General features: G+C 44.2%; 2 protein-coding genes across 2 annotated transcripts; one reads left to right on the forward strand and one right to left on the reverse strand.

Annotated features, from left to right (window-relative positions):
- Positions 1 to 16774: 16774 nt before the first annotated feature.
- Positions 16775 to 17714, reverse strand: LOC126802423 (probable acetyltransferase NATA1-like). Its single transcript, XM_050530050.1, has one exon. It carries the CDS (start codon positions 17677 to 17679, stop codon positions 16972 to 16974), a length of 708 nt encoding a protein of 235 aa, XP_050386007.1. The 5' UTR covers positions 17680 to 17714; the 3' UTR covers positions 16775 to 16971.
- An 882-nt stretch (positions 17715 to 18596) lies between these two features.
- LOC126801922 (uncharacterized) lies at positions 18597 to 22629 on the forward strand. The gene is made up of 3 exons (XM_050529415.1): positions 18597 to 20089; positions 20429 to 20868; positions 20997 to 22629. The coding sequence occupies exons 1-3, from the start codon at positions 18644 to 18646 to the stop codon at positions 22468 to 22470; spliced, it is 3360 nt and encodes a 1119-aa protein (XP_050385372.1). The 5' UTR covers positions 18597 to 18643; the 3' UTR covers positions 22471 to 22629.
- The last annotated feature ends 1081 nt before the right edge of the window (positions 22630 to 23710 follow it).

The following is a 23710-nucleotide window of genomic DNA, read 5'->3' on the forward strand; positions in this document are numbered from 1 at the left end:
ATCACTCTTATATCATGAGCAGACCCTGCCCAACCAGCACATACAAAGATAAATTGCATATCGAAATTGCATACCGCCATGACATTTTGTGTTGGTATTCCTTTTCTATTAATAAATGGTGTTTTTTTTGCATCACTTATTGAAGCGGGAATATGCACTACATCAATAGCCCCGATACAATATTGTGAATAATATTGTTATTTGTCAACACCATAAATAACTATATACTAAAAATAATCGAGTAAACAGACAAACACCTTAAAATGCGACATGTATCTTCTTTCCCTCATTATCTCTGGTGCAACGCCAATGAAATCAGGATCCTCAAGGTTTAATTATTTTATTACTTAGCTCACACACAAGATCTAAGGCTTTTCCAATATATCTACAAACGGTTTCATTGAAATGTTGAAATCGTTCTCCTACTGTCCTAAGTCCACATCCTTGTCCTAACAAATACAATACCATTGCCACGATCTCCATATGACTAATTCTGTTTGAACCTAACAACTACTTGTTTATAATTTCCAAATCAGTGCATAAGCGATAAAATACGTGATACTGCATTCTAAATGCATTATAACACCGAATTACATTGCCTCATAAAACTTCTATTATCCACTTATAACCCGTTTGAGAATATGTCATGCAAGGAGTTTTATGGATATACTTATCATAATAATGTTGAATCAACATACCATTAAGTTGTACATCTCGCATGAATATATCCAACTCAACTTCATTATCATCACCTAGATTGTTCATAATTTAGACCTGCAAATTTCAATGGCTAAACATGTAAATCATATAAAAGCACGACCAACAATATAATAGAGACACATATTCTCCATATAACTTCAAATATGAGAATATATAAAGAGTATGACATGATGAAAAAATGAATGATAAAAAATAGTCTCATGGTATTGGCTAATATAAAAACTTAGGGTAGGATATGAAAACACAAAATTAAAAATAATTAATGAATAACCTCAGCATATTTTTCATTTATCTCAAATTGCAACCACCCCAACTTCATGTTATGATCTTCCATAGTGCAGTACATCTCTCTTTTCTGTACACTTGAAACAATCGAGTGGCAAATAACCACAATCTGGTTCCCTGCTCAGCTCCAGGCAATGAGGTGTCATCCTTCATCACTTCAGTAATACTAGTGCGCACATTACTGACCATTGAAGATGTTGTACTTCTACTTTCAATTGCATAACACATTCTACCAATTTCTGTTGGCATAGGCTTATGCCCGCCATGATCAGCACAACTATCAGCGCATTAAGGCTAATGTATAGCACAATCTTACAATACTAATAGCAAGTCAGCCGCACTAGCTACGCAATGGGCCTCCCCGCGGCCCAAACTGACTACGGACGCGCCCTCACGCGCATCTCAAAGAAGGCTCCAGATAGCACCTTAATCGGACGTCGTCCCACATCAAATGGTAGGTAAACGATCTACTTCAACTCAACAATAAAAGGTCAAACTCTTGACCTTATAAGGTAAATACACTGAACTCCCTACTATAACTCTGCATAAATTACCATCGCCCTAACTTAAGCGTCGGAGAGTCGAAGACCACGCCGCCGTGGTCTCTACTTTGACGACATGTGTTACTTGTGGCAGGAAAGAGACAAGGAATACGGCGTACCATATCCACGAGGAGCACGGCGTACTAAATCAAGTGTAATCACAGCATCAGCATTGGCGCCGTCTGTGGGAAACCGCAACAAAAAGTCAACAAAAAAAAAACCCATGCAACATCTAGCCAAACAACTACACTTCGACATGGGCACTACCAATCCCTCCCCCTCTACTCCGGCAGACGGTCACATCGAAGACATCACAGACCTTAGCCTCAACCACCCTCTACCCTCCGCCAACGACCCTTTCATCCTCACACCAACACCCGGAACAGTCGTCAGTACTAATGCGACTCCGGATCCGGCAACCGCTGCAAGAATGGAAAGCATGGCTCGCGATCTAGCCGGTTGCCAGCAGCGCGAGGAACTGGAACGCGAGAAAGCAACAACTCTGCAGGGCGAGCTTGACAAGATGCGGGCACAGCTCGAACGGGCCGAGCGCAGTCATTTACATGGGGAGTCAAATCGTGAGGGCAGCGCACAAACGAGAGGACGCGAACAAGTTCACTTAAGCATCAACTTGACCCTCTCCGAACTCGCCAAGAAACGGCCACCATCACCATGGCGTATCCGCAACCGTGAGGAAGGAAGCACAAGCGTCACCTCCCGTTCTAGACCCCACGCAACTGCTCACAACAGCGAGTCTGCCACGCTAGCCCTGATCTTGCAGCGCCTAACAGCAATAGAACAACGGGTGCCAATCAACGCTGCCAACCAGTGTTCGCAGCCAGGCCAGGCCCATTCACTACGATAATAATGAACACCGTGCGTCCTTCTCAATCCAAGCGCCCAAAAATTACGCCGTACACAGGTGAAGGCGATCTATTCCGGCACATTGATAACTTCAAAAAAGTCACTGCCAGTAGAGAATTCGACGACGCCACCTTGTGCCACCTATTCAGCGAAACACTAGATGGGGATGCCATGAATTGGTTCTTCGAACAACCGGCGAACTCTATGGATTCCTTCACGCAGTTGACCACAACATTTCTTAATCAGTTTATCCTCATGGCCGGAGCCGCCCACACAACTGATGGCCTATTTCAAGTAAAACAAGAGAGCAGGGAAACATTGGGCACCTTCGTCATGCGATGGCAGACAACAGCATCCAAATGTCGGAACCTGAACAAAACGCTCGCCTTGACCGCTTTTAAGGAGGGACTACGGTCAGAAAACTTCTTATTCCACATCAATGTGGACCCTCGAATGCGCGGTGCCACATATGATGACATCATGACTGAAGCAGTACGATACGCTCAGGCAGAATACGTCACATACGGAGAGAAGTGGACCCCAGTACCATCAGACAAAACCACTGTGCCGCAGACATCTACACACACAGTCCCCCTCCAGCACGAGCTCTTTCCTAACACAGAAGACCATAGCAAAGGCAGGAAAAGAGAGTGGCATCAAGCCAATCACCATGATACGCGCAACAACGATCGGCACAGAGGCCGGGACAAGAACAGGAGACTTGGCCATGAACGTCGCGACAACAGAGACCCTCGCCAAGTTAACGCAATGGGACGCCGTAGTTAACACACACCGCCTAGGGAAGAGACCCTGGAACACTTTTTCCACAAACATCAGGGCACGCTGAGGAAACCAGCAAGACCACTACGCCCCCAAACCGAAGCAGAAACTGGTAAGTGGTGCAGGTTTCACGAAAATGGAACCCATAACACGAATGATTGCCGCACCCTCCGCATACTAAGAGCCAATGACGACACGGGGGTTCGCCCGGCGCAGCAAAGGGTACAGCAGAATGTGGTCGCCGCAGTCGAGAACCTGCGCCGCATCAACGTCATAGAGGGAGGAGCCCCGAAGACTAACATGTCTAACCGAGCAAAAAAGCGCTTTGACCGCAACAATCACCCAAGGCAGGTGTACGCCATCACAGGAGGAAACACTAAGCGACAGAAGGAAGGATGGAAACCGATCACCTTCACTGAGGAAGAGGAAATTGGCATCTCCTTACCCAATGACGACGCTTTCCTCATAGACGCAATCTTGGGTGGACAGTGGGATGTAGGGAAGATGATGATCGACACGGGATCTGCAGTCAACGTCCTATTCAAGGGCTACTACGAAAAAATGGAGCGTAGTGGCAAGAAGTTGGTACAAGACCAAGAACCGCTAATAAGCTTCTCTGGCGACATAACCCAACCCCTAGGCTCGGATTATATGACAGTACGCATTGGGACCGCACCACGAACAGTTTGCGTCGAAGCTGAGTTCATCATAGTCGATGTCTACAGCTCCTACAACGGGATCATCGACCGACCTACACTTAACCGGATGCGAACTTTTATCGCCGGACACATGATGCTCATAAAATTCCCAACTTCGTACGGAACAGGACAGGTCCGGGGTTCACAATCCGTGGCAAAAGATTGCCAAACACGCGCGATTCGACAGACGCGCAACCGACACGAAATCCTGGCAGTACATGCCACAGTAAACTTGACCGACAAGGTCGTCGACGCACGAGATGGCGAAACGTCGAAGGGAAAGAGCAAGCAGAAGGCTACGCCATACGAGGCCAAAACTCCGGCAAACCCTGAATCCTCATTGAAAAGCATTACGCCATTCCCAAATCATCCGGAGCGCAAGATCAAAGTCGGCGCAACTCTCAGTCCCTCTGTTGAGAGAGATTTAACAAGTTTCTTGGGCGACAACATGGAAGTCTTTGCATGGTCCTATGAGGACATGCCCGACATCTCGCCCGACATCATCATGCATGAATTGCATATCAAACCTTCTGCACACCCAATTAAACAAAAGCGCCGAAGCTTCGACGACGAAAAGAGCACGGCAATACGCCAGGAAGTTGACAAATTGAAGGGCATGAAGTTCGTCCGGGAAGTACAGTACCCTAAGTGGATCTCAAACTGTGTTATGGTCCATAAAGCCAACGATAAATGGCGAATGTGTGTGGATTACAAGAACGTAAACAAAACATGCCCAAAAGACAGTTTCCCCTACCGAGAATTGACCAGCTGATTGACGCAATGGCAGGTCACGAGTTGCTAAGCATGATGGACGCCTACTCCGGGTACAATCAGATACGCATGAACCCGGCGGATCAAGAAGTTACGACCTTCGTCACTGATAGAGGCATGTACTGTTATAACGTAATGCCCTTCGGATTAAAAAATGCGGGCGCTACGTATGTGCGTTGCGTCACACAAATGTTTGACCAACACATCGGTCGGGAAATCGAGGTGTACGTCGATGACATGCTGGCCAAAAGCATAAAGGCCGAAGACCATGTAACCAACCTCCGAACCATCTTCAATATGCTAAAAAAATACAAGATGCGATTAAACCCGGAGAAATGTTTTTTCGGCGTAACAACAAGTAAGTTCCTGGGCTACATCGTCAGTCAACGCGGCATAGAAGTAAATCCCGAAAAGGTACAAGCCATCCTAGATATGGCGCAGCCAGTACTCAAGAAAGATGTAGAAGCCCTCCAAGGCAGACTCGTGGCATTATCTCGATTCATATCAAGACTGACTGACAAGTGTGAGCCGTTCTTCAAATTGTTAAGGCGCTCCAAGAGTAAACTGATCGAATGGACACCGGACTGCCAAGAGGCCTTTCAGGGATTAAAAGACTACCTCGCCGCAGTACCATTACTGTCAACCCCACAGCCGGGTGAACCCCTGTACCTTTACCTCGCAGTATCCGCAACCGTGGTCAGCAGTGCCTTAGTTCGCCGTGATGGAACTAAAGAATTGCCAGTTTTTTACGCAAGACGGGCCATGAACGGCCCAGAGACAAGATATCCAACACTGGAGTAATTAGCCCTCGCGCTCATTGTAGCAGCCAGACGACTACGCCACTATTTCCAAGCTCATAGCATCCACGTACTCACAAATCAGCCTCTCAAACAAGTACTACAGAATCCAGAACACTCCGGGCGACTCAACAAATGGGCTATCAAGCTGACAGAATTCGACATCGAATACAGGCCACGACCCACCGTAAAAGGACAAGCCGTAGCCGAATTTATAGCAGAAATGATCCCTCGAGATACGGCGGAAGTGGAACCAGATAATGTCATCAACCTCATCAAGATTTCGCCATGGAACTTGCACGGAGAGGGCTCCAGCTGCGCCAAATCTAGCGGAGCGGGGATCATCTTGAGCGGACCGGGGGGACTCGAACTTGAGTATGCTCTAAAATTCAACTTTGCCGCCTCCAACAATGTAGCGGAGTACGAAGCACTGATTGCATGACTACAATTGGCCCTCAGCACGGGTGCCACCAGCATCAATGTGTTCAGCGATTCTCAGCTCGTAGTCAATCAAATCACCGGGTCCTTCACTGCTAAGGATGAGCAATTAGCAGCCTACCTGGCGTATGCCACAACGTTGTTAAAGCGATTCGAATTATACCACATCAATCAAATACCGAGGGCCAATAACGCAAGAGTGGACTCCTTAGCAAGACTCGCCACGGCGCAACCACACCAATGCCACAAGGATACCAGGGTCGAAATTCTCCACCATCCCTCATTTACCAGACCTTGCAACAGATATGCCAGATAGAGCGCGACTAAGCCTCGTGGATGGATGAGATAATAGCATTCAAGCGTAACGGCAAGCTACCCGAAGACGAGACCATGGAAAACAACTAAGGAGGCGGGCGGTAAGATATTACCTGCGGAACAACACACTCTATCGCCAAGGTCTGCTGAACGCCGACCTTAGATGCGTCACAACCAAAGAAGGCAAGCAGATCTTGAATGAAATCCACAGCGGTGATTGTGGTAACCATTATGGCAGCCGCGCATTGGCTGCAAAGACACTCCGCACAGGATATTATTGGCCCACACTAGCCTCCGATGCACAGGAGCTCGCCAAATCCTGCCACAAATGACAAATCCATGGACCCATACCACGCCAACCCTCAGAACCGCTATCCTACATAGTCAGCCCGTGGATCAACTGCCTTTGGGGAATGGATTTGATTGGCCCACTACCCATCGGAAAATGCCAATTCAAGTGGGTTATTGTGTGCATCGATTATCATTCCAAATGGATTGAGGCTGCGCCCCTGACGGCCATCACAACCGAGAATGTTCAAAACTTCCTGCAACGCAACATCTTCTACCGCCACGGTACGCCGGAGTCTATCATCACAGATAACGGCACGCAATTCAATAACGAGCACCTCATCACATGGTGCAAGGCAAGAGGAACTAAACTCAAGTTCGCATCCGTAGCACATCCAAAAACCAACGGGCAAGTAGAAGCCGCTAACAAGCTGATCAAAGGTCTTATTCGAAAAAAGCTGGATGAAGCCAAAGGACTTTGGCCCGAAAAACTCGACGAAGTGCTATGGGCAATCCGTACCACACCAACAAAAGCTACGGGTGAAACTCCTTTTTGCTTAATGTACGGCACGGAAGCAGTCCTGCCCATCGAAGTAATTCAGCCAACACAACGGGTTTCGCTGTTTGACCCCGATACCAATTCGGACAATATGCAACTTGATAAAGATCTCTTAGAAGAGAAACGCATCACAACACATCGCTATAACGTCCAAAACAAACAGCGCGTGGCACGCTTCTATAACTCGAGAGTCAAGAGCAGGACACTACAACTAGGCGACTGGGTCCTAAAGAAGATCCAAACAAAGGTCACTGGGCTACGCCCGAGATGGGACGGACCGTAAAAAGTCGTCCAAATCATAGCACCAAACACGTACTGCCTAGAAGACAAGTACGGAGAGAGATTAGCCCATCCTTGGAACATGGAACAACTCAAGTACTATTACAAGTAGGGGTCCGCGCGTAGCGCACGACAAGGACTCGAACTGTTTGAGTACTTTTGGCACACTGCTGTAGCTATCTTTGTACAAAACGGCTACGGCCAGGCTATCAATGAAATGAGGAATTTTTCAAACCATTGATCCTTACTACGCTAGCGTACTATGGCAATTAAATTCCTTCGACAGACAATTTCATTGTGCGCACAACAAAGATAGAATTAAGCATACAGCCAAAAGTACAAGACAATAACCACAATATTGCTACGGAAATAGTATAAAAAAAAACACTTGGGGTCAAAAGAACTTCTATTCATCAAAAGATAGCAAGTTCGGCACAAAGGCCGTTACAGAAAATGCAAAAAAAAAAAAATTACAGAAACATAAAGACTACGGCGACAGGAGACGCATTACAATGATCTTATCACCCTATCCTGCTCCTCCCTCGCAGCTTGGTACGCCAGCGTTGCTCAGACCGCATCGCCGATAATCACAGCTTCTAGCCCCGCCGCTTCCCCCGATTCGCCTTGCGGCGGTTGTGCATCCTGATGCTCTGAGAAGGAGGAGTAGGAGAAGGAGTCTCCGGATTAGAATCAGACCTGTCATTATCACAAGAAAAACCAGAATAAGAAGAGTCAGAAATTTTCTTACCATCTTCGGCCTCCGCAGCAGGAGCAAGCTGCGTAAAGGGCGGAGTCACCTCATGTGGCATGGGCGGAGGTTCCAAGCCCTTCTCCGTCAGCCGGACCTCGTAGTCCGCGGGATCCAGCATTTCCAGCTCCTGGAACTGCGCTATCATGTCACCCACGGCCGTGACATAGTACCCTTCCAAGTACTTGGTCATCTCCGTGGATGATTTGAAGGCAGGCACGGCGCTGGACGAGGCCTCCTCTGCTACGCCGCATCCCTCTCCGCTGCTATCTCTCGGGCAAGTGACTCTGCCACCTCCCGACGGGCAACCTCTTGCCGAAGGTCCTCCTAGAGGTTCGCCGCATTTTCCAACTTGGCCCTAGCATTTGCCAAGTCGTTCTCCAGCAGCAACACCCTTGTCGCGTAGGTGCCGTCCCGTTCAACCACTTCGGCGAGATGGCGATACGCTTCCAGGGCATCCCGCTCCGCATCTAGCAGGTTAAAAACTATCTTTGCCACCCTCGTGGTAGCTAGACCGAGCGGACTCCGCAGGTCCAGACCAGACCCTTCAGGTCGCCTCAAGCCCCCGAGCCCGGCGCGCTGGCTAAGGAACACCAGCTTCTCCAGTTCCGGAGCTCCTAGATGGCTCAAAAGACTGCGGTCCAAGGCGGACAGGTCCTCGAAAACCCGAGACTCCGTGAATGTGAGGGGTGCCAGTTGCGTAGTCCTCTGTCTTTTAGGAGGCGGAGCCTCCAATGTCGCATCCTCCACATCTTCGGGAGCAACAGAGGATTTCGCTCTTTTCGAAGACGCGCCCGCCTTCTGCAGCTTCTTCTTCCTGCCAGTCTCAAGAGACACCGCCGGATCAGCCAGATGCGGATCGGTATCGATACGGCCCACTCCTTCCGCATCGCTACGGCGCGGCAACCCCTGCTCGTTTGGAAGGCTCGCGTGCGGGGGAATTGGCAGATCCACGACTGCGGAAGAATCCTCGACCCGGTGCGCTGAGGCATTCACCTTCTTCGTCGAGGCCGCCACCTTCTTAGACATGACGCGTCGCAACATCGTGATCGCTAGCCCTTCAGTATCCGGCGTAACGTCAGGATCTTCCTGCTGCAGAAACCGGGCGTAACAGATGCGCTCTGATTTCTCGAAATTCCTGTTCACCGAGAGCATCGTAGCTGCACATATAACATCAGATTAGTATGCCATAAACAAAGTAAAGATTGAAGAACATAACACTTCTACTTACGATGGCGACGGAGTAATCCTTGCTCGAACAGGAGGTACGGGTTCGTCAATACCTTTAAATCGTGAACTAAGTCCTCACCTTAGCACCTCCAAAGATAAGTCACACGATTTACTCGGTCAACCTCTCGCTCGGACAACACCAATCTCCTTCCAGCTACGCAACAAAAAAAAAAAGAGAAGGTAGCGTCAGCAAACAGTCATTCCGTAGTAACAAAATTTAGGAAAGCATCGAAACCTACAATTAATGGCCTGAAACCGCGAGAGAATACGCTTCCCTGGGATATACTCTACCCCGTTAATGCGCCCATACTCCCACCCCTCCTCCACCACGAAGCTGTTTTTTCTCCAGTTCGCCTCTGAGGTGGGCCAGTTCTCCAAAACCTGGTACTCATTGCGCTCATCCCGCCTCACAAACCGCGATGTCCCTCCATTACCATTGCGCTGGTTATAGTCCACCTTGAAGAAATGGAGTACCTCCGCCGCAGTAGGAGCCGAACACCTCGAGAGGTGGAATAGTGAGCAGAGACCGAGAAGGACCCGCCACATGTTATAGCTCACTTGGCCAAAAGCCAAGCCGAACTCCGCCACAGGACACTGCAGGTGGGGGTCTAACGGCAACTCCACCCCAAGTCGTAGTACGGAGGGACTTACTAGCGTATGCCCATTCGGCAACATTGAACCAAATTCATCACGCCGAATCGCACTGGCGACGATGGTAGCAGGTAACTTAAATTCCTCCACATAGCCATGCACTACGGCGGAGTCGGCTCCATGTGGTTCTTCCACCTCCGACCTCTGCACACCGCCATCTAACCAACGCCTTACAGGCGCTGGGCTCAGCGTTGGGCCTGAGGTGCTAGTCCCCGAAGCACTTATAATACGCTCATATACCTCTACACTTTCTCCAATCTCTTCACGTTGCGACTCCATGGTGCTTGACGACTCACTCGTGTCCCAGTTCGCTAGCACTCTCGCAAAGACAGTTGCACGATCTTCGCGATGCAAGTCGTTTCCACCACTATGCCGCACCAAGTCCAAGTAGTTGGCCTCCAATTCACTTGTCCACGACCAAGAGGATGACAACGCGGATCAACTTCCTTCTGCAGACGCGGAATCGCTATCAGTTAGTATAATTATCCTAGACATTACGCCGCAGCAAGCAACACCGAAGTCAAAGGCGAACAACCTAAAACTAGAAGTCAGAAAGTCAGTCAGATCTATCCTACGAACCTCGCAAGAATGAGTTTGAAGAACATGAAGAACACGAAGAACATGAAGAACACAAAACCCAGTTTACGGCGAAAAGCCATCCGCACAGCCCATACAAACACCCCACTTTGCCGGAAAACACCCATCCAAAGATCAAATAGACCCAAAACCCACAAATCTGCCAGAAAAACCCAAAACCCAAAACCACCGATTTACCCTACAAACACAAATCTACCAACAAACAACAAGCCACAAACCGAATAAAGAAGGATCCGATCAGAAAACATACCTCAAAAAGCCGATTCACACAAAAATCCCGATGAGTTCACGTTTGGAAGAAAAGGGAGCAGACGAGAGCAAAAGAGAGGGAATGGGAGAATTCAGATTTCGAAAACTTGAATCTGTCGATAGTGACAGCCATTCTGTCCATTTCACTCTTTTATAGTAAACTCCATCTCACATCCAGCCCGTTGATTCCTCAAAAGCAATCCTTAACCGTCAGATTCAGAAAACCGTTACTCGCATCCTAGCCGTCGACCCAAGAGACGTCGCTCCAGATCTCGTCACGTGGCCTGAGTTACCAAGGCAACGTTTCGGTTACACGCCTTAATTACATGCAATAACTGTCTTCTCGGATAACGTCACCCCACGAATTTGAAACGTTCGCGAAACATCCGCCCAATGCATGTACGACACGTGCTATCCACAGCGCGAATGGCGCTGTCATCAGTCTGCAAACACTACGCTCAAAGATAGCGATAAGACGTCCTACGCGTAAGAACTCACTATGCTATGACGAACGCACTACGCTCAAAGATAGCAATATAAGACGTCCTACGCGTAAGAACTCACTACACTATAACGGACGCACTACGCTCAAAGATAGCCATAAAAGACATCCTAAGCGTAAGAACTCACTACGCTATGACGGACGCACTGCGCTCAAAGATAGCGATAAAAGACGTCCTAAGCGTAAGAACTCACTACGCTATGACGGACGCACTACGCTCAAAGATAGCGATAAAAGACGTCCTAAGCGTAAGAACTCACTACGCTATGACGGACGCACTACGCTCAAAGATAGCGATAAAAGACGTCCTACGCGTAAGAACTTACTACGTTATGACGGACGCACTACGCTCAAAAATAGCAATAAAAGACGTCCTAAGCGTAAGAACTCACTACGCTATGACGGACGCACTACGCTCAAAGATAGCGATAAAATACGTCCTAAGCGTAAGAACTCACTACGCTATGACGGACGCACTACGCTCAAAGATAGCTTATAAAAGACGTCCTAAGCGTAAGAACTCACTACGCTATGACGGACGCACTACGCTCAAAGATAGCGATAAAATACGTCCTAAGCGTAAGAACTCACTACGCTATGACGGACGCACTACGCTCAAAGATAGCGATAAAAGACGTCCTACGCGTAAGAACTTACTACGCTATGATGGACGCACTGTAAAAGACGTTCTACGCGTAAGAACTTACTACGCTATGACGGACGCACTACGCTCAAAGATAGCGATAAAAGACGTTCTACGCGTAAGAACTTACTACGCTATGACAGACGCACTACACTCAAAGATAGCGATAAGACGTCCTACGCGTAAGAACTTACTATGCTATGATGGACGCACTACGCTCAAAGATAGCGATAAGACGTCCTACGCGTAAGAACTCACTACGTTATGGCGGACGCACCACATTCAGAGAGCAATCAAACGTACTACACAACAAAAACTCGGCATTCCTTAACCGGGGAGTGGGGGAACTACGAGAGGGTCCGCAAGACCCATTGCTGATTATGGCAAAATGCTCAAATATTAACTCTCCAGTCAAGAAATCACCTCCCTAGACTGGGAACTTGGGGGGACTTGTTGGCATAGGCTTATGCCCGCCATAATCAGCACAACTATCATCGCATTAAGGCTAATGTATAGCACATTCTTACAATACTAATAGCAAGTCAGCCGCACTAGCTACGCAATGGGCCTCCCCGCGGCTCAAACTGACTACGGACGCGCCCTCACACGCATCTCAAAGAAGGCTCCAGAGAGCACCTTAATCGGACGTCGTCCCACATCGAATGGTAGGTAAACGATCTACTTCAACTCAACAATAAAAGGTCAAACTCTTGACCTTATAAGGTAAGTACACTGAACTCCCTACTGTAACTCTGCATAAATTACCATCGCCCTAACTTAAGCGTCGGAGAGTCGAATACCACGCCGCCGTGGTCTCTACTTTGACGACGTGTGTTACCTCTGGCAGGAAAGAGACAAGGAATACGGCGTACCATATCCACGAGGAGCACGGCGTACTAAATCAAGTGTAATCACAGCATCAACAATTTCTTTGGCCAACTGTGCAGCACCTTCAAGCTTTCTTGGTACTTTTTCTTTATCTTTCAAGGCTCTCTCACTTATTTTCCTCTTAGAGGACCGAGTGTAATTAGATACATCTCTCTCATCAGAGTTACCACTACCTTCTCCAGACTATTAGGGATATGGATTGAAGAAGATGGTGCCCATGCATGCTTTCTAGTAGTTGTAATATCAGAAAACAATATATCTAATTTGATTTCAAACTCAGGTGATATTCCTTTTTTCTTGAACCTTGCATATTCCTTGGTTTTCTGCATAAAATAATTACATTTATCATAAGATGTTTGACAAAACAATCCAGTAGACATAAATTATCAATATAAAAATACAAATTCACATATCCCAATTATTTGATTCCAGCGCTCTTCGGTCGCAACAACAGTGTTAAGCTTGGGATCCCACCTAAGACCGGTATATTTATTCTTCAGATCTTTCCATAGTCTCCACTCACCTTTTAGGGCATCCCACTTATTTTTAGCTGTTTTTTGGTATAATATTTTCCAATTTGTTCAACAAAAGAAGTGATTATAGTATTCCATTATTCTGAAGTAAAATGAGATTGTAGCTTCAAATTTCTATGCACTTCCTTGATATATATGTCAACAAAAACTTCTGCTAAAGACTCATTCCAACACGCTTGTTCTTTGGAATTTACCATCTAGCACATATATGTAACAACACACAATCAAGTACTCAACTTTACTTGAACCATACACTAGATAAATGAACTCCCAGCCCATAGACCAAAATCTTACATAACCCCTTCCCCTTCCCCTGCTTTTGTTTATGTCAATAATCTCTAAGTTTCAACATATCTTATATTAGTTATTAAACATGCTGATAAACTTATATCAAATATTAGTTTGAATAATCTACACTCTAATGCCCAAGCTTAATTAGTCAGAGAATAAGATTGTAGTTATTAGTTGCCCCAACTCATTATCTATTCTCATGTATAAGAAACAACCACTCAATCAATAAATCATATATCATTGCAAATTAAATACCTCATCCTCACAAGACTGACCGCAATGAAAACACACATAGAAAACATAACATCAAGAAGAACCTTTTAGCTTTTAGTTCTGAAAATAAAAATATTGATGCATAAGGGTATCCAAAATAAAAACAAGTCCTTAGTTTGGATACAAGAACATGGGAAAAAGGGAGGGTCTCATCACTCTCATGAAAGTTGATATTTAATCTACTACTGTATTTGAGTTAAGAGGATTACGGTACAAACATATTGTATTCATTATGTATGTCAAAATTACAATCTATAAAATTTAAAGTTTCTTTCTATAACTACCAGACTGAAATTAGAGATGCATGGTAAGTTAGTAACTAATACACACTTATTGCTCATGCTATACATGTTACCATAAAGATGATTTATTTTATTCCATCCAACATTAAATTGTCACGTCTCTAAATCTGAGACCACTATTATATAGAAATATGGTTCCCGAATTAGAGGTGTGACCTTAAAACCAATAAAATTTCCTCAATAAAACCGATAAAAAAATATGTCTGAATAATACTTTTATCAGGAAACAAAATCAGAGTTATTTTACAATACATCGGATTTAGAAATACTGAATTTTAGCGAAGATACATGAGTTTCGCATTTATTGTCTTGAAATAGTAATTAAAGAAAAATCATTATTTTATTTAGTAGATTTATCTCATTCCCCAAGCATCTACTCATTACCTGAAAATAAGATTGTGTAACATCATGAGTAACACAGACTCAGTAAGTACATAGTACATTCTTATATTAATTTGGCTAATGAGAAATTCAAATATGAACAACCAAGTAAAATGTACTAAGAAACAAGTGTATTTGGTCACACGAATTCTTACTTATGCATATACATATAGATATTAGCATCAATATATTCAACTAATCGTGTGAATTTTTAAGAAAATTGGTAATTAATCACAAAGTCACATGTTAAGGTTCACGTTTACCAAAAACACAGATAAACCTCAGCATATTAAAACCAACACCAAAGTATATATACTCAAGACCAATTCTCATATGAGTAATAGTGCACTATTTGTAGGGACTATGATCAATGTTCTAAATATCCCGATATATCTTCGATATATCCCCGATATTAAGAAAACGATACGATAAGTTACTTATCGGTTTATTATATCGGTCAACCCAAAAAATCAAGTCAAAAAGCGATATATTGGGTCAAACCGTTTGATAATTATAAAAATATAATTTTATAATGATTTAGAAACGTTGGATTAACAAAAAATTAATTTTCTTTTCATTTTAAAATAATATTTAATAATTATTTTAATTACTAATGTGATAAGGTGACAATGCATGCCACATAAGATTATGACGCTGAATTTGACGCCATATTGTGGCACCCTAACAATGCCCTTTTGTTATTTCTGCTACCTTATGCTTTGTGTTTGTATATAGACTGATTTTCTGGACTTCTCTTATATTTCATCCCTAGTTAGTGGCGGTTATCTATACTTATATTACTAACCCAAGCAGACTTAATTAGGGGTGGATTGGTAGGTATATCACTCTCATTTTTTCAATACCATGTACCAACCAATATATAATTGGTATGAAAAATCAACTATTTAAACAAACCAATAATGTTAGTATACCAATTAATTGGTACGGTTGATACTCGGTTGGTACGGTTGGTAATAGGCTTCTACCAATATGTTTATGACTCAAAAATTTAAAGGTCTAATCCAAATATGTAATAGCAAATAACAACACAAATACAAAGTTTTATACAACTTCAACCAAATTACCAAGTACAAAGTTATAAATTAAACATGTCAAAGTCTAAAAATTATAAATTTAATAAAAATCTACGGCTGAAATATTTATGGATATATATAATTTAAAAATATATATATTGTTTAGCAATGAGTTGTTGTAATTACAATGATAGCCTAGTGGTAGTTGGCTTCAACTTGTATAGAAGTCGACCAAGTTCGACTCACCATAGAAGCATATATTAAGTTTTTTTTTCTTCAAAAAACTTATATTTCGTTGGTACGGCATAACACGAAAAATTTATACCACATACCAACCATCTTTTAAAATATGGTACGGTATATTGTATCGTGTATCATGTACCAATTTGGTAGTATACTAATATACTTAGTACGGTTGGTATATGAATTAGTTAGAATGAAATTGTGTACCATTGCCGCTCCTAGACTTAATCAACCAAAACACATATGAAAATACATTAATAATCCTACACTATAGATTAACTAAAATCAGCTAACTAACAAAACGACATATAAAGATATAAATTGAAAAACAAACAACTAAAAACTATTAGATAACTACCGATAACTTCCACATCCTATTTTTCCTCCACCCCTAAACTTAAATAACAGAAAAACAAAAACAAAAATTCTCACCCGCGGTGCATGTGTGTAAATGCTAGTATCATTTATAAACACCGAGCATCATGAGCACTTAAACCATTCATTCAAACAATGACTAGTAGTTACAAATTTGTTTGTGAAAACAAAACAAAAACTTGCTATGCTAGAACACGAAAGTTATTATCAACTCAAGAATCAAATTACTCTTCACCCATTCTGAACATGGTTCAGAATCAATTTGGTTCATATAATGCATAGACAATCTGACCTGGTTGGTGAGACAAACTTCGGTTCTCTCATTTCGATTGAGAACAGTGCTTGTTAAAGAGGTAAGAGCTAAAGACCAAACTCCAGTGATGCACAGTAACATTGAAACCAAATTTCATAATTTCACCAACACGAAGCTGAAAACCAAATAATCACCAATACCATACCAAAAACACAGAAAGCAAAACAGCCATACAAAACCAAAGAAAACCGAAAATTAGCAGATGTCATTGATAAAGATAACTCCTTGTAGAACAATAACAGGGTACAAGCATAGACCATCAATCAAACCAAACCCCCTTAAATTTACACCCATCAGATCAACAAATGTCACCCCAGAGTCATAAATCTCCTCAAAACACAACACAACACATAAGCATAAACAAGAACACATCCCCTAGCCCCTAAGCATCAGCATAAGCCTGCAGAGCATCTCCAGTGAGCCTGCAGATCCTCCACTCCTGCATAACCTTAGCCCCCATCTCCTCATAAAACTTAATCGCATTCACATTCCAATCCAGCACCACCCACTCCACTCTCCCGTACCCCATCTTCACCGCCTGCTTCGCCACCTCCGACAGCAGCATCTTCCCCAGCCCCTTCCTCCTGTAGCACTCCCTCACGAACAAGTCCTCAATGTAAAACCCCGGCTTGGCCAGAAAAGTCGAGTAGTTCGGAAAGAAGAGCACGAACCCAGCAACCGTAGCGCCGCCGCCGCCGCTGGTTCGGAAGACGTGGCTCTCCGGGTCGTGGACGGGGAGGTCGAGGTTGAGGGTCTTGACGACGGGGTAGTAGAGGTGGTTGGAGGAGTGGGCGTCGCTGGGGAAAGGGGCGGCGGAGACTTCGAGGAGGAAGATGGTGAAGGACTGGAAGGGAGGGGAGGCGAAGAGAGTGGAGGCGAGGGAGGATTCGGTGGCGGAGAAGAGGTCGGTGAGGCGCTCGTAGACGGCCATCTGGTGGATGAGCTTGTGGATGTGGGGGACGTCGGAGGGGCTGGCGAGGCGGATGCGGGCGAAGAGGGGGTAGCCCATTGGGGTGGTGGAGCCTCTGGGAACGTCGATCGGGGCCTCCGGGGCGGGGGTTGGGGGCGGTGGTGGCGCGGCGGCGGCCATTGAGAGATGGAGAAGAGTGAGGATTTTGTAGTGGGGGAGAAATTGTAATTGGGATGGGGGGAGTGGGAAATGAGAGTGACTCAGTGAGGACCGGTAGTGGGTTTTATAGGGATTTGGAGGACCCTATGGAGATATACACGTGTCAGTTTACTCATGGAAGTCACTTTCTCGTTACTCATGAACTTTGATTTTTACGTGAAAATATCTAGAAATTCTGTTGTACGCAGCTGCATAGGATGCAGTAGTATAATTTATTCTACACACTTTCACACACAACACGTGCATTTTATGAAAGCCCTCTATCAACCATTCAATTATGTATGTATAACATACAGAGTTGTACAACAGCTTAAACCCGAAAATATCTGAAGTAGAAAAATCTATCCTTAATTTTTAAGGTTTGTTATCCATTTATTTTTTGTTGAGACAGCTTAAGATTGTGATTAATCAGATATTATCGATTTGTTCTTTGCTCGTGCAGGCTCGCTCCGTTGGTCAAGTGTGAGCGTAACTGTGCGCTACTCGCAAAATAAAAATAGTATTATAGTAATTGTAAATAAAATAAGTTGATTTTCGAATGAAAAATATTATCTGTGATCTCAATTTGTTCGATAACTTAACAGTCTCAACTTACATGTTGATGATTAGTTTAGATTATAATTACGCTCGATAGTGGTTATAAGCGAAGTAATTTTCAATTCAGCTGTTGAGGTGTGTGGTTCACTCATAAAACTCGTTAATAAATAAGCAATTAACTTTTGGACCAAAGTAAACAGAATATATTGGAAGCGTCACTCTCCAAATGCCAAATATAGCATAATGACATAGTTAATCCACCGCCCAAAGAAAAATAACATCCCCAAAATTACAATCATACCCATACCCAAAACTGAAATCTTCCCTCACTTACTGGAAAAGCAGCTCACATCTCACTTTCTGACCAGTTGGTTCGGCTTAAAGCATTATGACCGATAAGCCCCCGGAGCCGACTCAATCGCCGCCGTCGAAGCCGGTCACGCTCCAGGACTGGGAGTCCGTAATCGACGATTTCCACCACGGCGGCGCGCGCCGCCACCGCTGGACCTCCGCGCACCCAATCCTCATCGACCAGGCCCTCTCCTGTCTCAACAAGCGTGAATTCCCTCTCAAGCTCAACCTCATCGTCTTCCTCGAAGAGTTCTCCGACCCGCTCTTCACATCCGACCCGGATTCCCTCCCCAAAACCCTCCACCGCCTCATCGAAACCCTCCGCGCCCTGATCCAGACCCCCGCCGATGGCGTCCACGTCACTCTCGCGCTCAAGGAGCAGGTCATGCTCTCCGTCACCGCCATCGTCATCGCCGCCGATTACATGCTCGACGGATTGGTCGAGCTGCTGCTGACTGTGGTCAACCGCCCCAACCACGGCGTCGACCGCCAGGCGCGTGCGCTCGCGTGCGAGTGTTTGCGCGAGTTGGAGAAATCCTACCCCTGCCTTCTCTCCGATATCGGCGGCCATCTCTGGAGTCTGTGCCAGAGCGAGAGGACTCACGCCGCGCAGAGCTACATTCTCCTCTTTACGACCGTCGTTCACAACATCGTCGCCAAAAGGCTGAGCGTTTCGATTCTCAATACGACGGTGCCTTTGGTGCCGTTTACTGCTCCTCAGGTGTTGGTGAGTGGCTCAGGGAAGGAGGGCGGCGGCGGAGGGTTGAACTACAAGGAGCTGAGGAGAGCTATGTCGTTTTTGCTGGAGTGGCCGCAGGTGCTGACGCCGTGCGGGATGGTGGAGTTCATGGACTTGATAATGCCGGTGGCGATGGCATTGGAGCTGCAGGCTTCAATGCTGAAGGTTCAGTTTTTCGGAATGATTTACTCGTCGGATCCTCTGCTTTGTCATGTTGTTTTGACAATGTATAGGTCGTTTGTGGATGCGTTTGATGGGCAGGAGGGGCAGATTGCGAGCCGGCTTATGCTGCTTTCGAGGGAAATGCAGCAGCATTTGGTGTTTAGATTGCTGGGGCTGCATTGGTTGTTGGGGTTTGGTGAGGTGGTGTTGAAGAGAGAAGTGAGGAAAGTGAAGGGCATTGTTGATATGGGGTTGAGGTTTTATCCCAGTGTGTTTGATCCGCTGGCGTTGAAAGCTTTGAAGCTTGACCTGCTTGCGTTTTGCTCCGTTTGTGTTGATATGTTGAAATTGGAGGGTGTTTCGGGCGAGGAGGAGAGGGGTAGTGCTAAGTTGGTGGTGAAGGTTTTTCAAGATGGACTTGTTTCTGTATCCGCCTTCAAATGGTTACCTCCACACAGCACGGAAACTGCAGTGGCATTTCGAACTTTGCATAGGTTCTTGATTGGGGGATCATCTCATTTAGACACTGATCCGTCGACCACTAGAAGTCTCATGGACTCCACCACATTCACTTTCATACAGGTAATTGTCCATCCTCATCAGTTTTTGTGTGTGCCATAATTTGTAATCATTCTAGAAACTAGTTTTGCGTATTATAAAACGTGACTGGTTGAGTTATGTGAATAGTGTACATAAGATAATCTTTAATCGCATATATTTAGTTGATAAGATATATGACAAAAAATAAGGATCATTAAGTGTCAGTTAACCTACCAGGGAAATGAAAAGTTGACTATGCTTAAAAATTATTGTTTATCGTTGGTACAAATCTTAGCTAGGCAGTTGGTTCATTGTCTTTGAGAGAAGGAGGAGGTTCATCTGTATGCCTGTGTCGTTCTTTTTGTTTTCCTATATTTACAGGGGATGCTGGTGGACCTGATGTTGGAGTTCAGGAGATTGGTTCCAGTGATTGTTGCTTTGACTGATCGGTTGTTTGCTTGTCAAAAGCACCGTTGGTTAGGAGAGCGTCTGCTTCAGAGTTTTGATCAGCATTTGCTTCCAAAAGTCAAGTTGGATTATACTTTGGTTTCTTGCTTCCCAGTATTTGATAAAATTGCTGAATCTGATACCATTCCCCCTCGAGGATTGCTTGAGCTGCTTACCAAGTTCATGGCATTCCTTGTTGTCAAACATGGCCCATTTACAGGACTGAGGTCATGGTCTCAGGGAAGCAGAGTTCTTGGCATCTGTAGAACATTTCTGATGCATCACCATAGCTCTAGATTGTTCCTCAGATTATCTCGTCTTTTTGCATTCACTTGCCTTTACTTTCCTGATTTGGAGGTTCGTGACAATGCAAGGTATGATTAACAGACATTCTTTTCCTCATCTTGTACGTTTACTTTCAGCTGTTTATGCAAGGACCATACACTCTTCTTGTTTATTTTCCATTATTAGCTGATGCTATTGTTCATTTTGGCCTTGGCAGGATCTACCTTCGGTTGCTTATCTGTGTACCAGGAAAAAAGCTCAGGGATATGCTGAATCTTGGGGAAGAACTCGGTATTTCACCATCTGCACTGCCAAGTTTTAATATCCAGTTTCCTCTGTCCGTTGAAAATCTTAAGAAGTCTAAGGGCATCTCCTCATATGTTCACCTTGAGCGCATGATTCCCCTACTTGTTCAACAGTCTTGGTCCTTGTCTCTATCATCTTTTGGTTTTGGGAATCTTGAATCGGGTTACCCAGAAGGCATCAGAGACAGTGAACCCATAATAGAGGAGAGTGAAATTGATAGCAGCAGTAATATCCAGATTATCCCTGAAACTGAAGGAATTGATCGACCACGGGAGCCGTTGCGTGTCATGGATGCAAAGATTTCAGAGATATTAGTAACATTAAGGAGGCATTTCTCATGCATTCCTGATTATAGACATATGCCGGGACTCAAGGTTAGAATAACATGTTGTTTGAGGTTTGATTCTGAGACTTTAAGTCACATATGGGGACTTGATCCCCCTACTGATGTGTTGGATGAGTTAGATGCCCTTCCTGCTTTTTATGCGATTGTGCTAAACTTCTCGTCATCTGCACCATATGGTTCTATTGCCTCATATCATATACCTTTTCTTCTTGGTGAACCTCCCAGAAAAATTGATATATCAGATCAATCAGCTGCTTTAGCTGTTATTCCTGTTGAAAATGGTTCTCAAGAAGAGGAAAGCTTCAGAGCTCCAGTAATGATAGAACTGGAACCACGGGAACCTACTCCTGGTCTGGTTGATGTTTCCATTGAAGCAAATGCGGAAAATGGTCATATAATCCGTGGTCAGCTTCACAGTATCACTATAGGAATAGAGGATATGTTTCTCAAGGCTGTTATACCACCTGATGTCCCAGAAGTTGCTTCACCTGGCTATTACTTGGACTTGTTCAATGCTCTCTGGGAGGCATGCGGTAATTCTAACACTGGGCGGGAGACCTTCCCATTGAAAGGAGGGAAAGGGGTTGCAGCTATCGCTGGAACCCGGTCAGTCAAGCTACTTGAAGTTCCTGCATCTAAAGTGATTCAGGCAACTGAGCGCTACTTGGCACCCTTTGTTGTAAGTGTGATTGGAGAACCACTTGTTAGTGCTGTGAAAGACGGAGGAATCATTAGGGACATCATATGGAGGGATGACGCCTCCGATTCTTTCCTTCATATCACTAGTTCTGGTACTGATTTCGATAGAGGCCCTCTTCATCTTACCTACACTGATGACATAGATGAAAGGGACAGCGCTGTCAATATCCGTAGGAAAAACATGGGCTGCTTCCTCATTTTGATATTTCTACCTCCAAGGTTCCATCTCCTCTTCCTAATGGAAGTGTGTGATGATTCAACATTAGTAAGAATTCGAACTGACCACTGGCCATGCCTTGCTTATACTGATGATTATTTGGAAGCTTTATTTTTGGCATAGAAATTTGTCTCTTCTGTTGACTTTGCTAGTAATTGGCATTTTTGTTCTATATTCTTTTGTCCCTTGTTTAGTAGTACAGAGAAGGGTAATTTTTTTACACCCCAGATAAACTTTACTGTATATACGTGCATCTTCCAACTTTGTAATTGTTGAATTAGAGCTTAAAAGTGCATGTTGGTTCGTTACAATGTTAAAAATTTGGATTCTTGGCTTCTTGCTATCCTCTACAGTGTAGTCATCATGTTCACTTTTGACTGTCATTTTGTCTTGCATCTGCTGCTTTTGAACTAGTGTGTATTATTCCCCTAAAGTGGTATATTGTTGAAGGATGATGCAAACTTAAAACTCTTGTCATCTTTAATTAAATTGGTATGAGCTTATCAAAGTTAAATAACTCACCGGAAATCACCCATGATCTGCGGTACTATTTTATTTGCTAAAACACAAAATGCACTCTTTTTGTAGTCATTGAAGGTCAAACTTCTGTTTCTGAAAAAAAAAAAAAAAAAAAAAATATATATATATATATATATATATATTGATCTTATTTTCCTATATGAAATTAAGCTCGTTGACAATGAAAGTCAGGTTATCTTGTTTTTCCGAAAAAAAGATTGATCTTATTTTTCTATATGAGATTAAGCTTGTTGATCATGAAAGTCCAGAATTATTACTCTCTTACATTATGACCAGAAAAAGTTATTTGATATATTTAATTTCCACCAAAATTAGTCTTACACAAGAACTACTTCGGTCATTTTCTTATTCTTATATTTAATGGTTAAATGCCTAGTCTCCCCTGGTTTTTTATTCAAGCACTATAAACAATTTACGTGATATGCATACACATGCAGAAACCTTTGCATAAGATGAAGGAGTGAAATTAGTGTGAAGGAGAATGATCTGTAATTGTGTAGAAGAAAGAGCTCTGAATGCATGATATTGAATACAGAAAAGGTCACGTTTTAGAGGAATACATTCAGAACTTCTCATATAAATCGGAGCTAGGTGAGCAACATTTTTTTAGCATCACTTACATGACTGCTGCATCCCACCTTAATTAAGTGCAATTAACCTGACATAGACACATCATTTGATCGACTTCCGATTAATCTTCCCTTGATATCAGTAGCTCCGGTACGGCGAGTGCTATACTGATTTCGATAGAGGTCCTATTCATCTTACAGTTTTTAATCCGTAAGTGAAACAAGGGCTGCTCTGTATTTTTGTTCTACATCCA

This window comes from Argentina anserina, chromosome 7, assembly GCF_933775445.1.
Source record: "Argentina anserina chromosome 7, drPotAnse1.1, whole genome shotgun sequence".
NCBI classification, from domain to species: domain Eukaryota; kingdom Viridiplantae; phylum Streptophyta; class Magnoliopsida; order Rosales; family Rosaceae; genus Argentina; species Argentina anserina.

Bases quoted from the DNA above. Each gene is read 5' to 3' on its own strand.
- LOC126802423 (XM_050530050.1), bottom strand. From the start codon at position 17,679: ATGGCCGCCGCCGCGCCACCACCGCCCCCAACCCCCGCCCCGGAGGCC.
- LOC126801922 (XM_050529415.1), top strand. From the start codon at position 18,644: ATGACCGATAAGCCCCCGGAGCCGACTCAATCGCCGCCGTCGAAGCCG. The intron at 20,090-20,428 runs GTAATTGTCCAT...CTATATTTACAG, and splicing joins CCACATTCACTTTCATACAG to GGGATGCTGGTGGACCTGAT. The intron at 20,869-20,996 runs GTATGATTAACA...TGGCCTTGGCAG, and splicing joins GAGGTTCGTGACAATGCAAG to GATCTACCTTCGGTTGCTTA.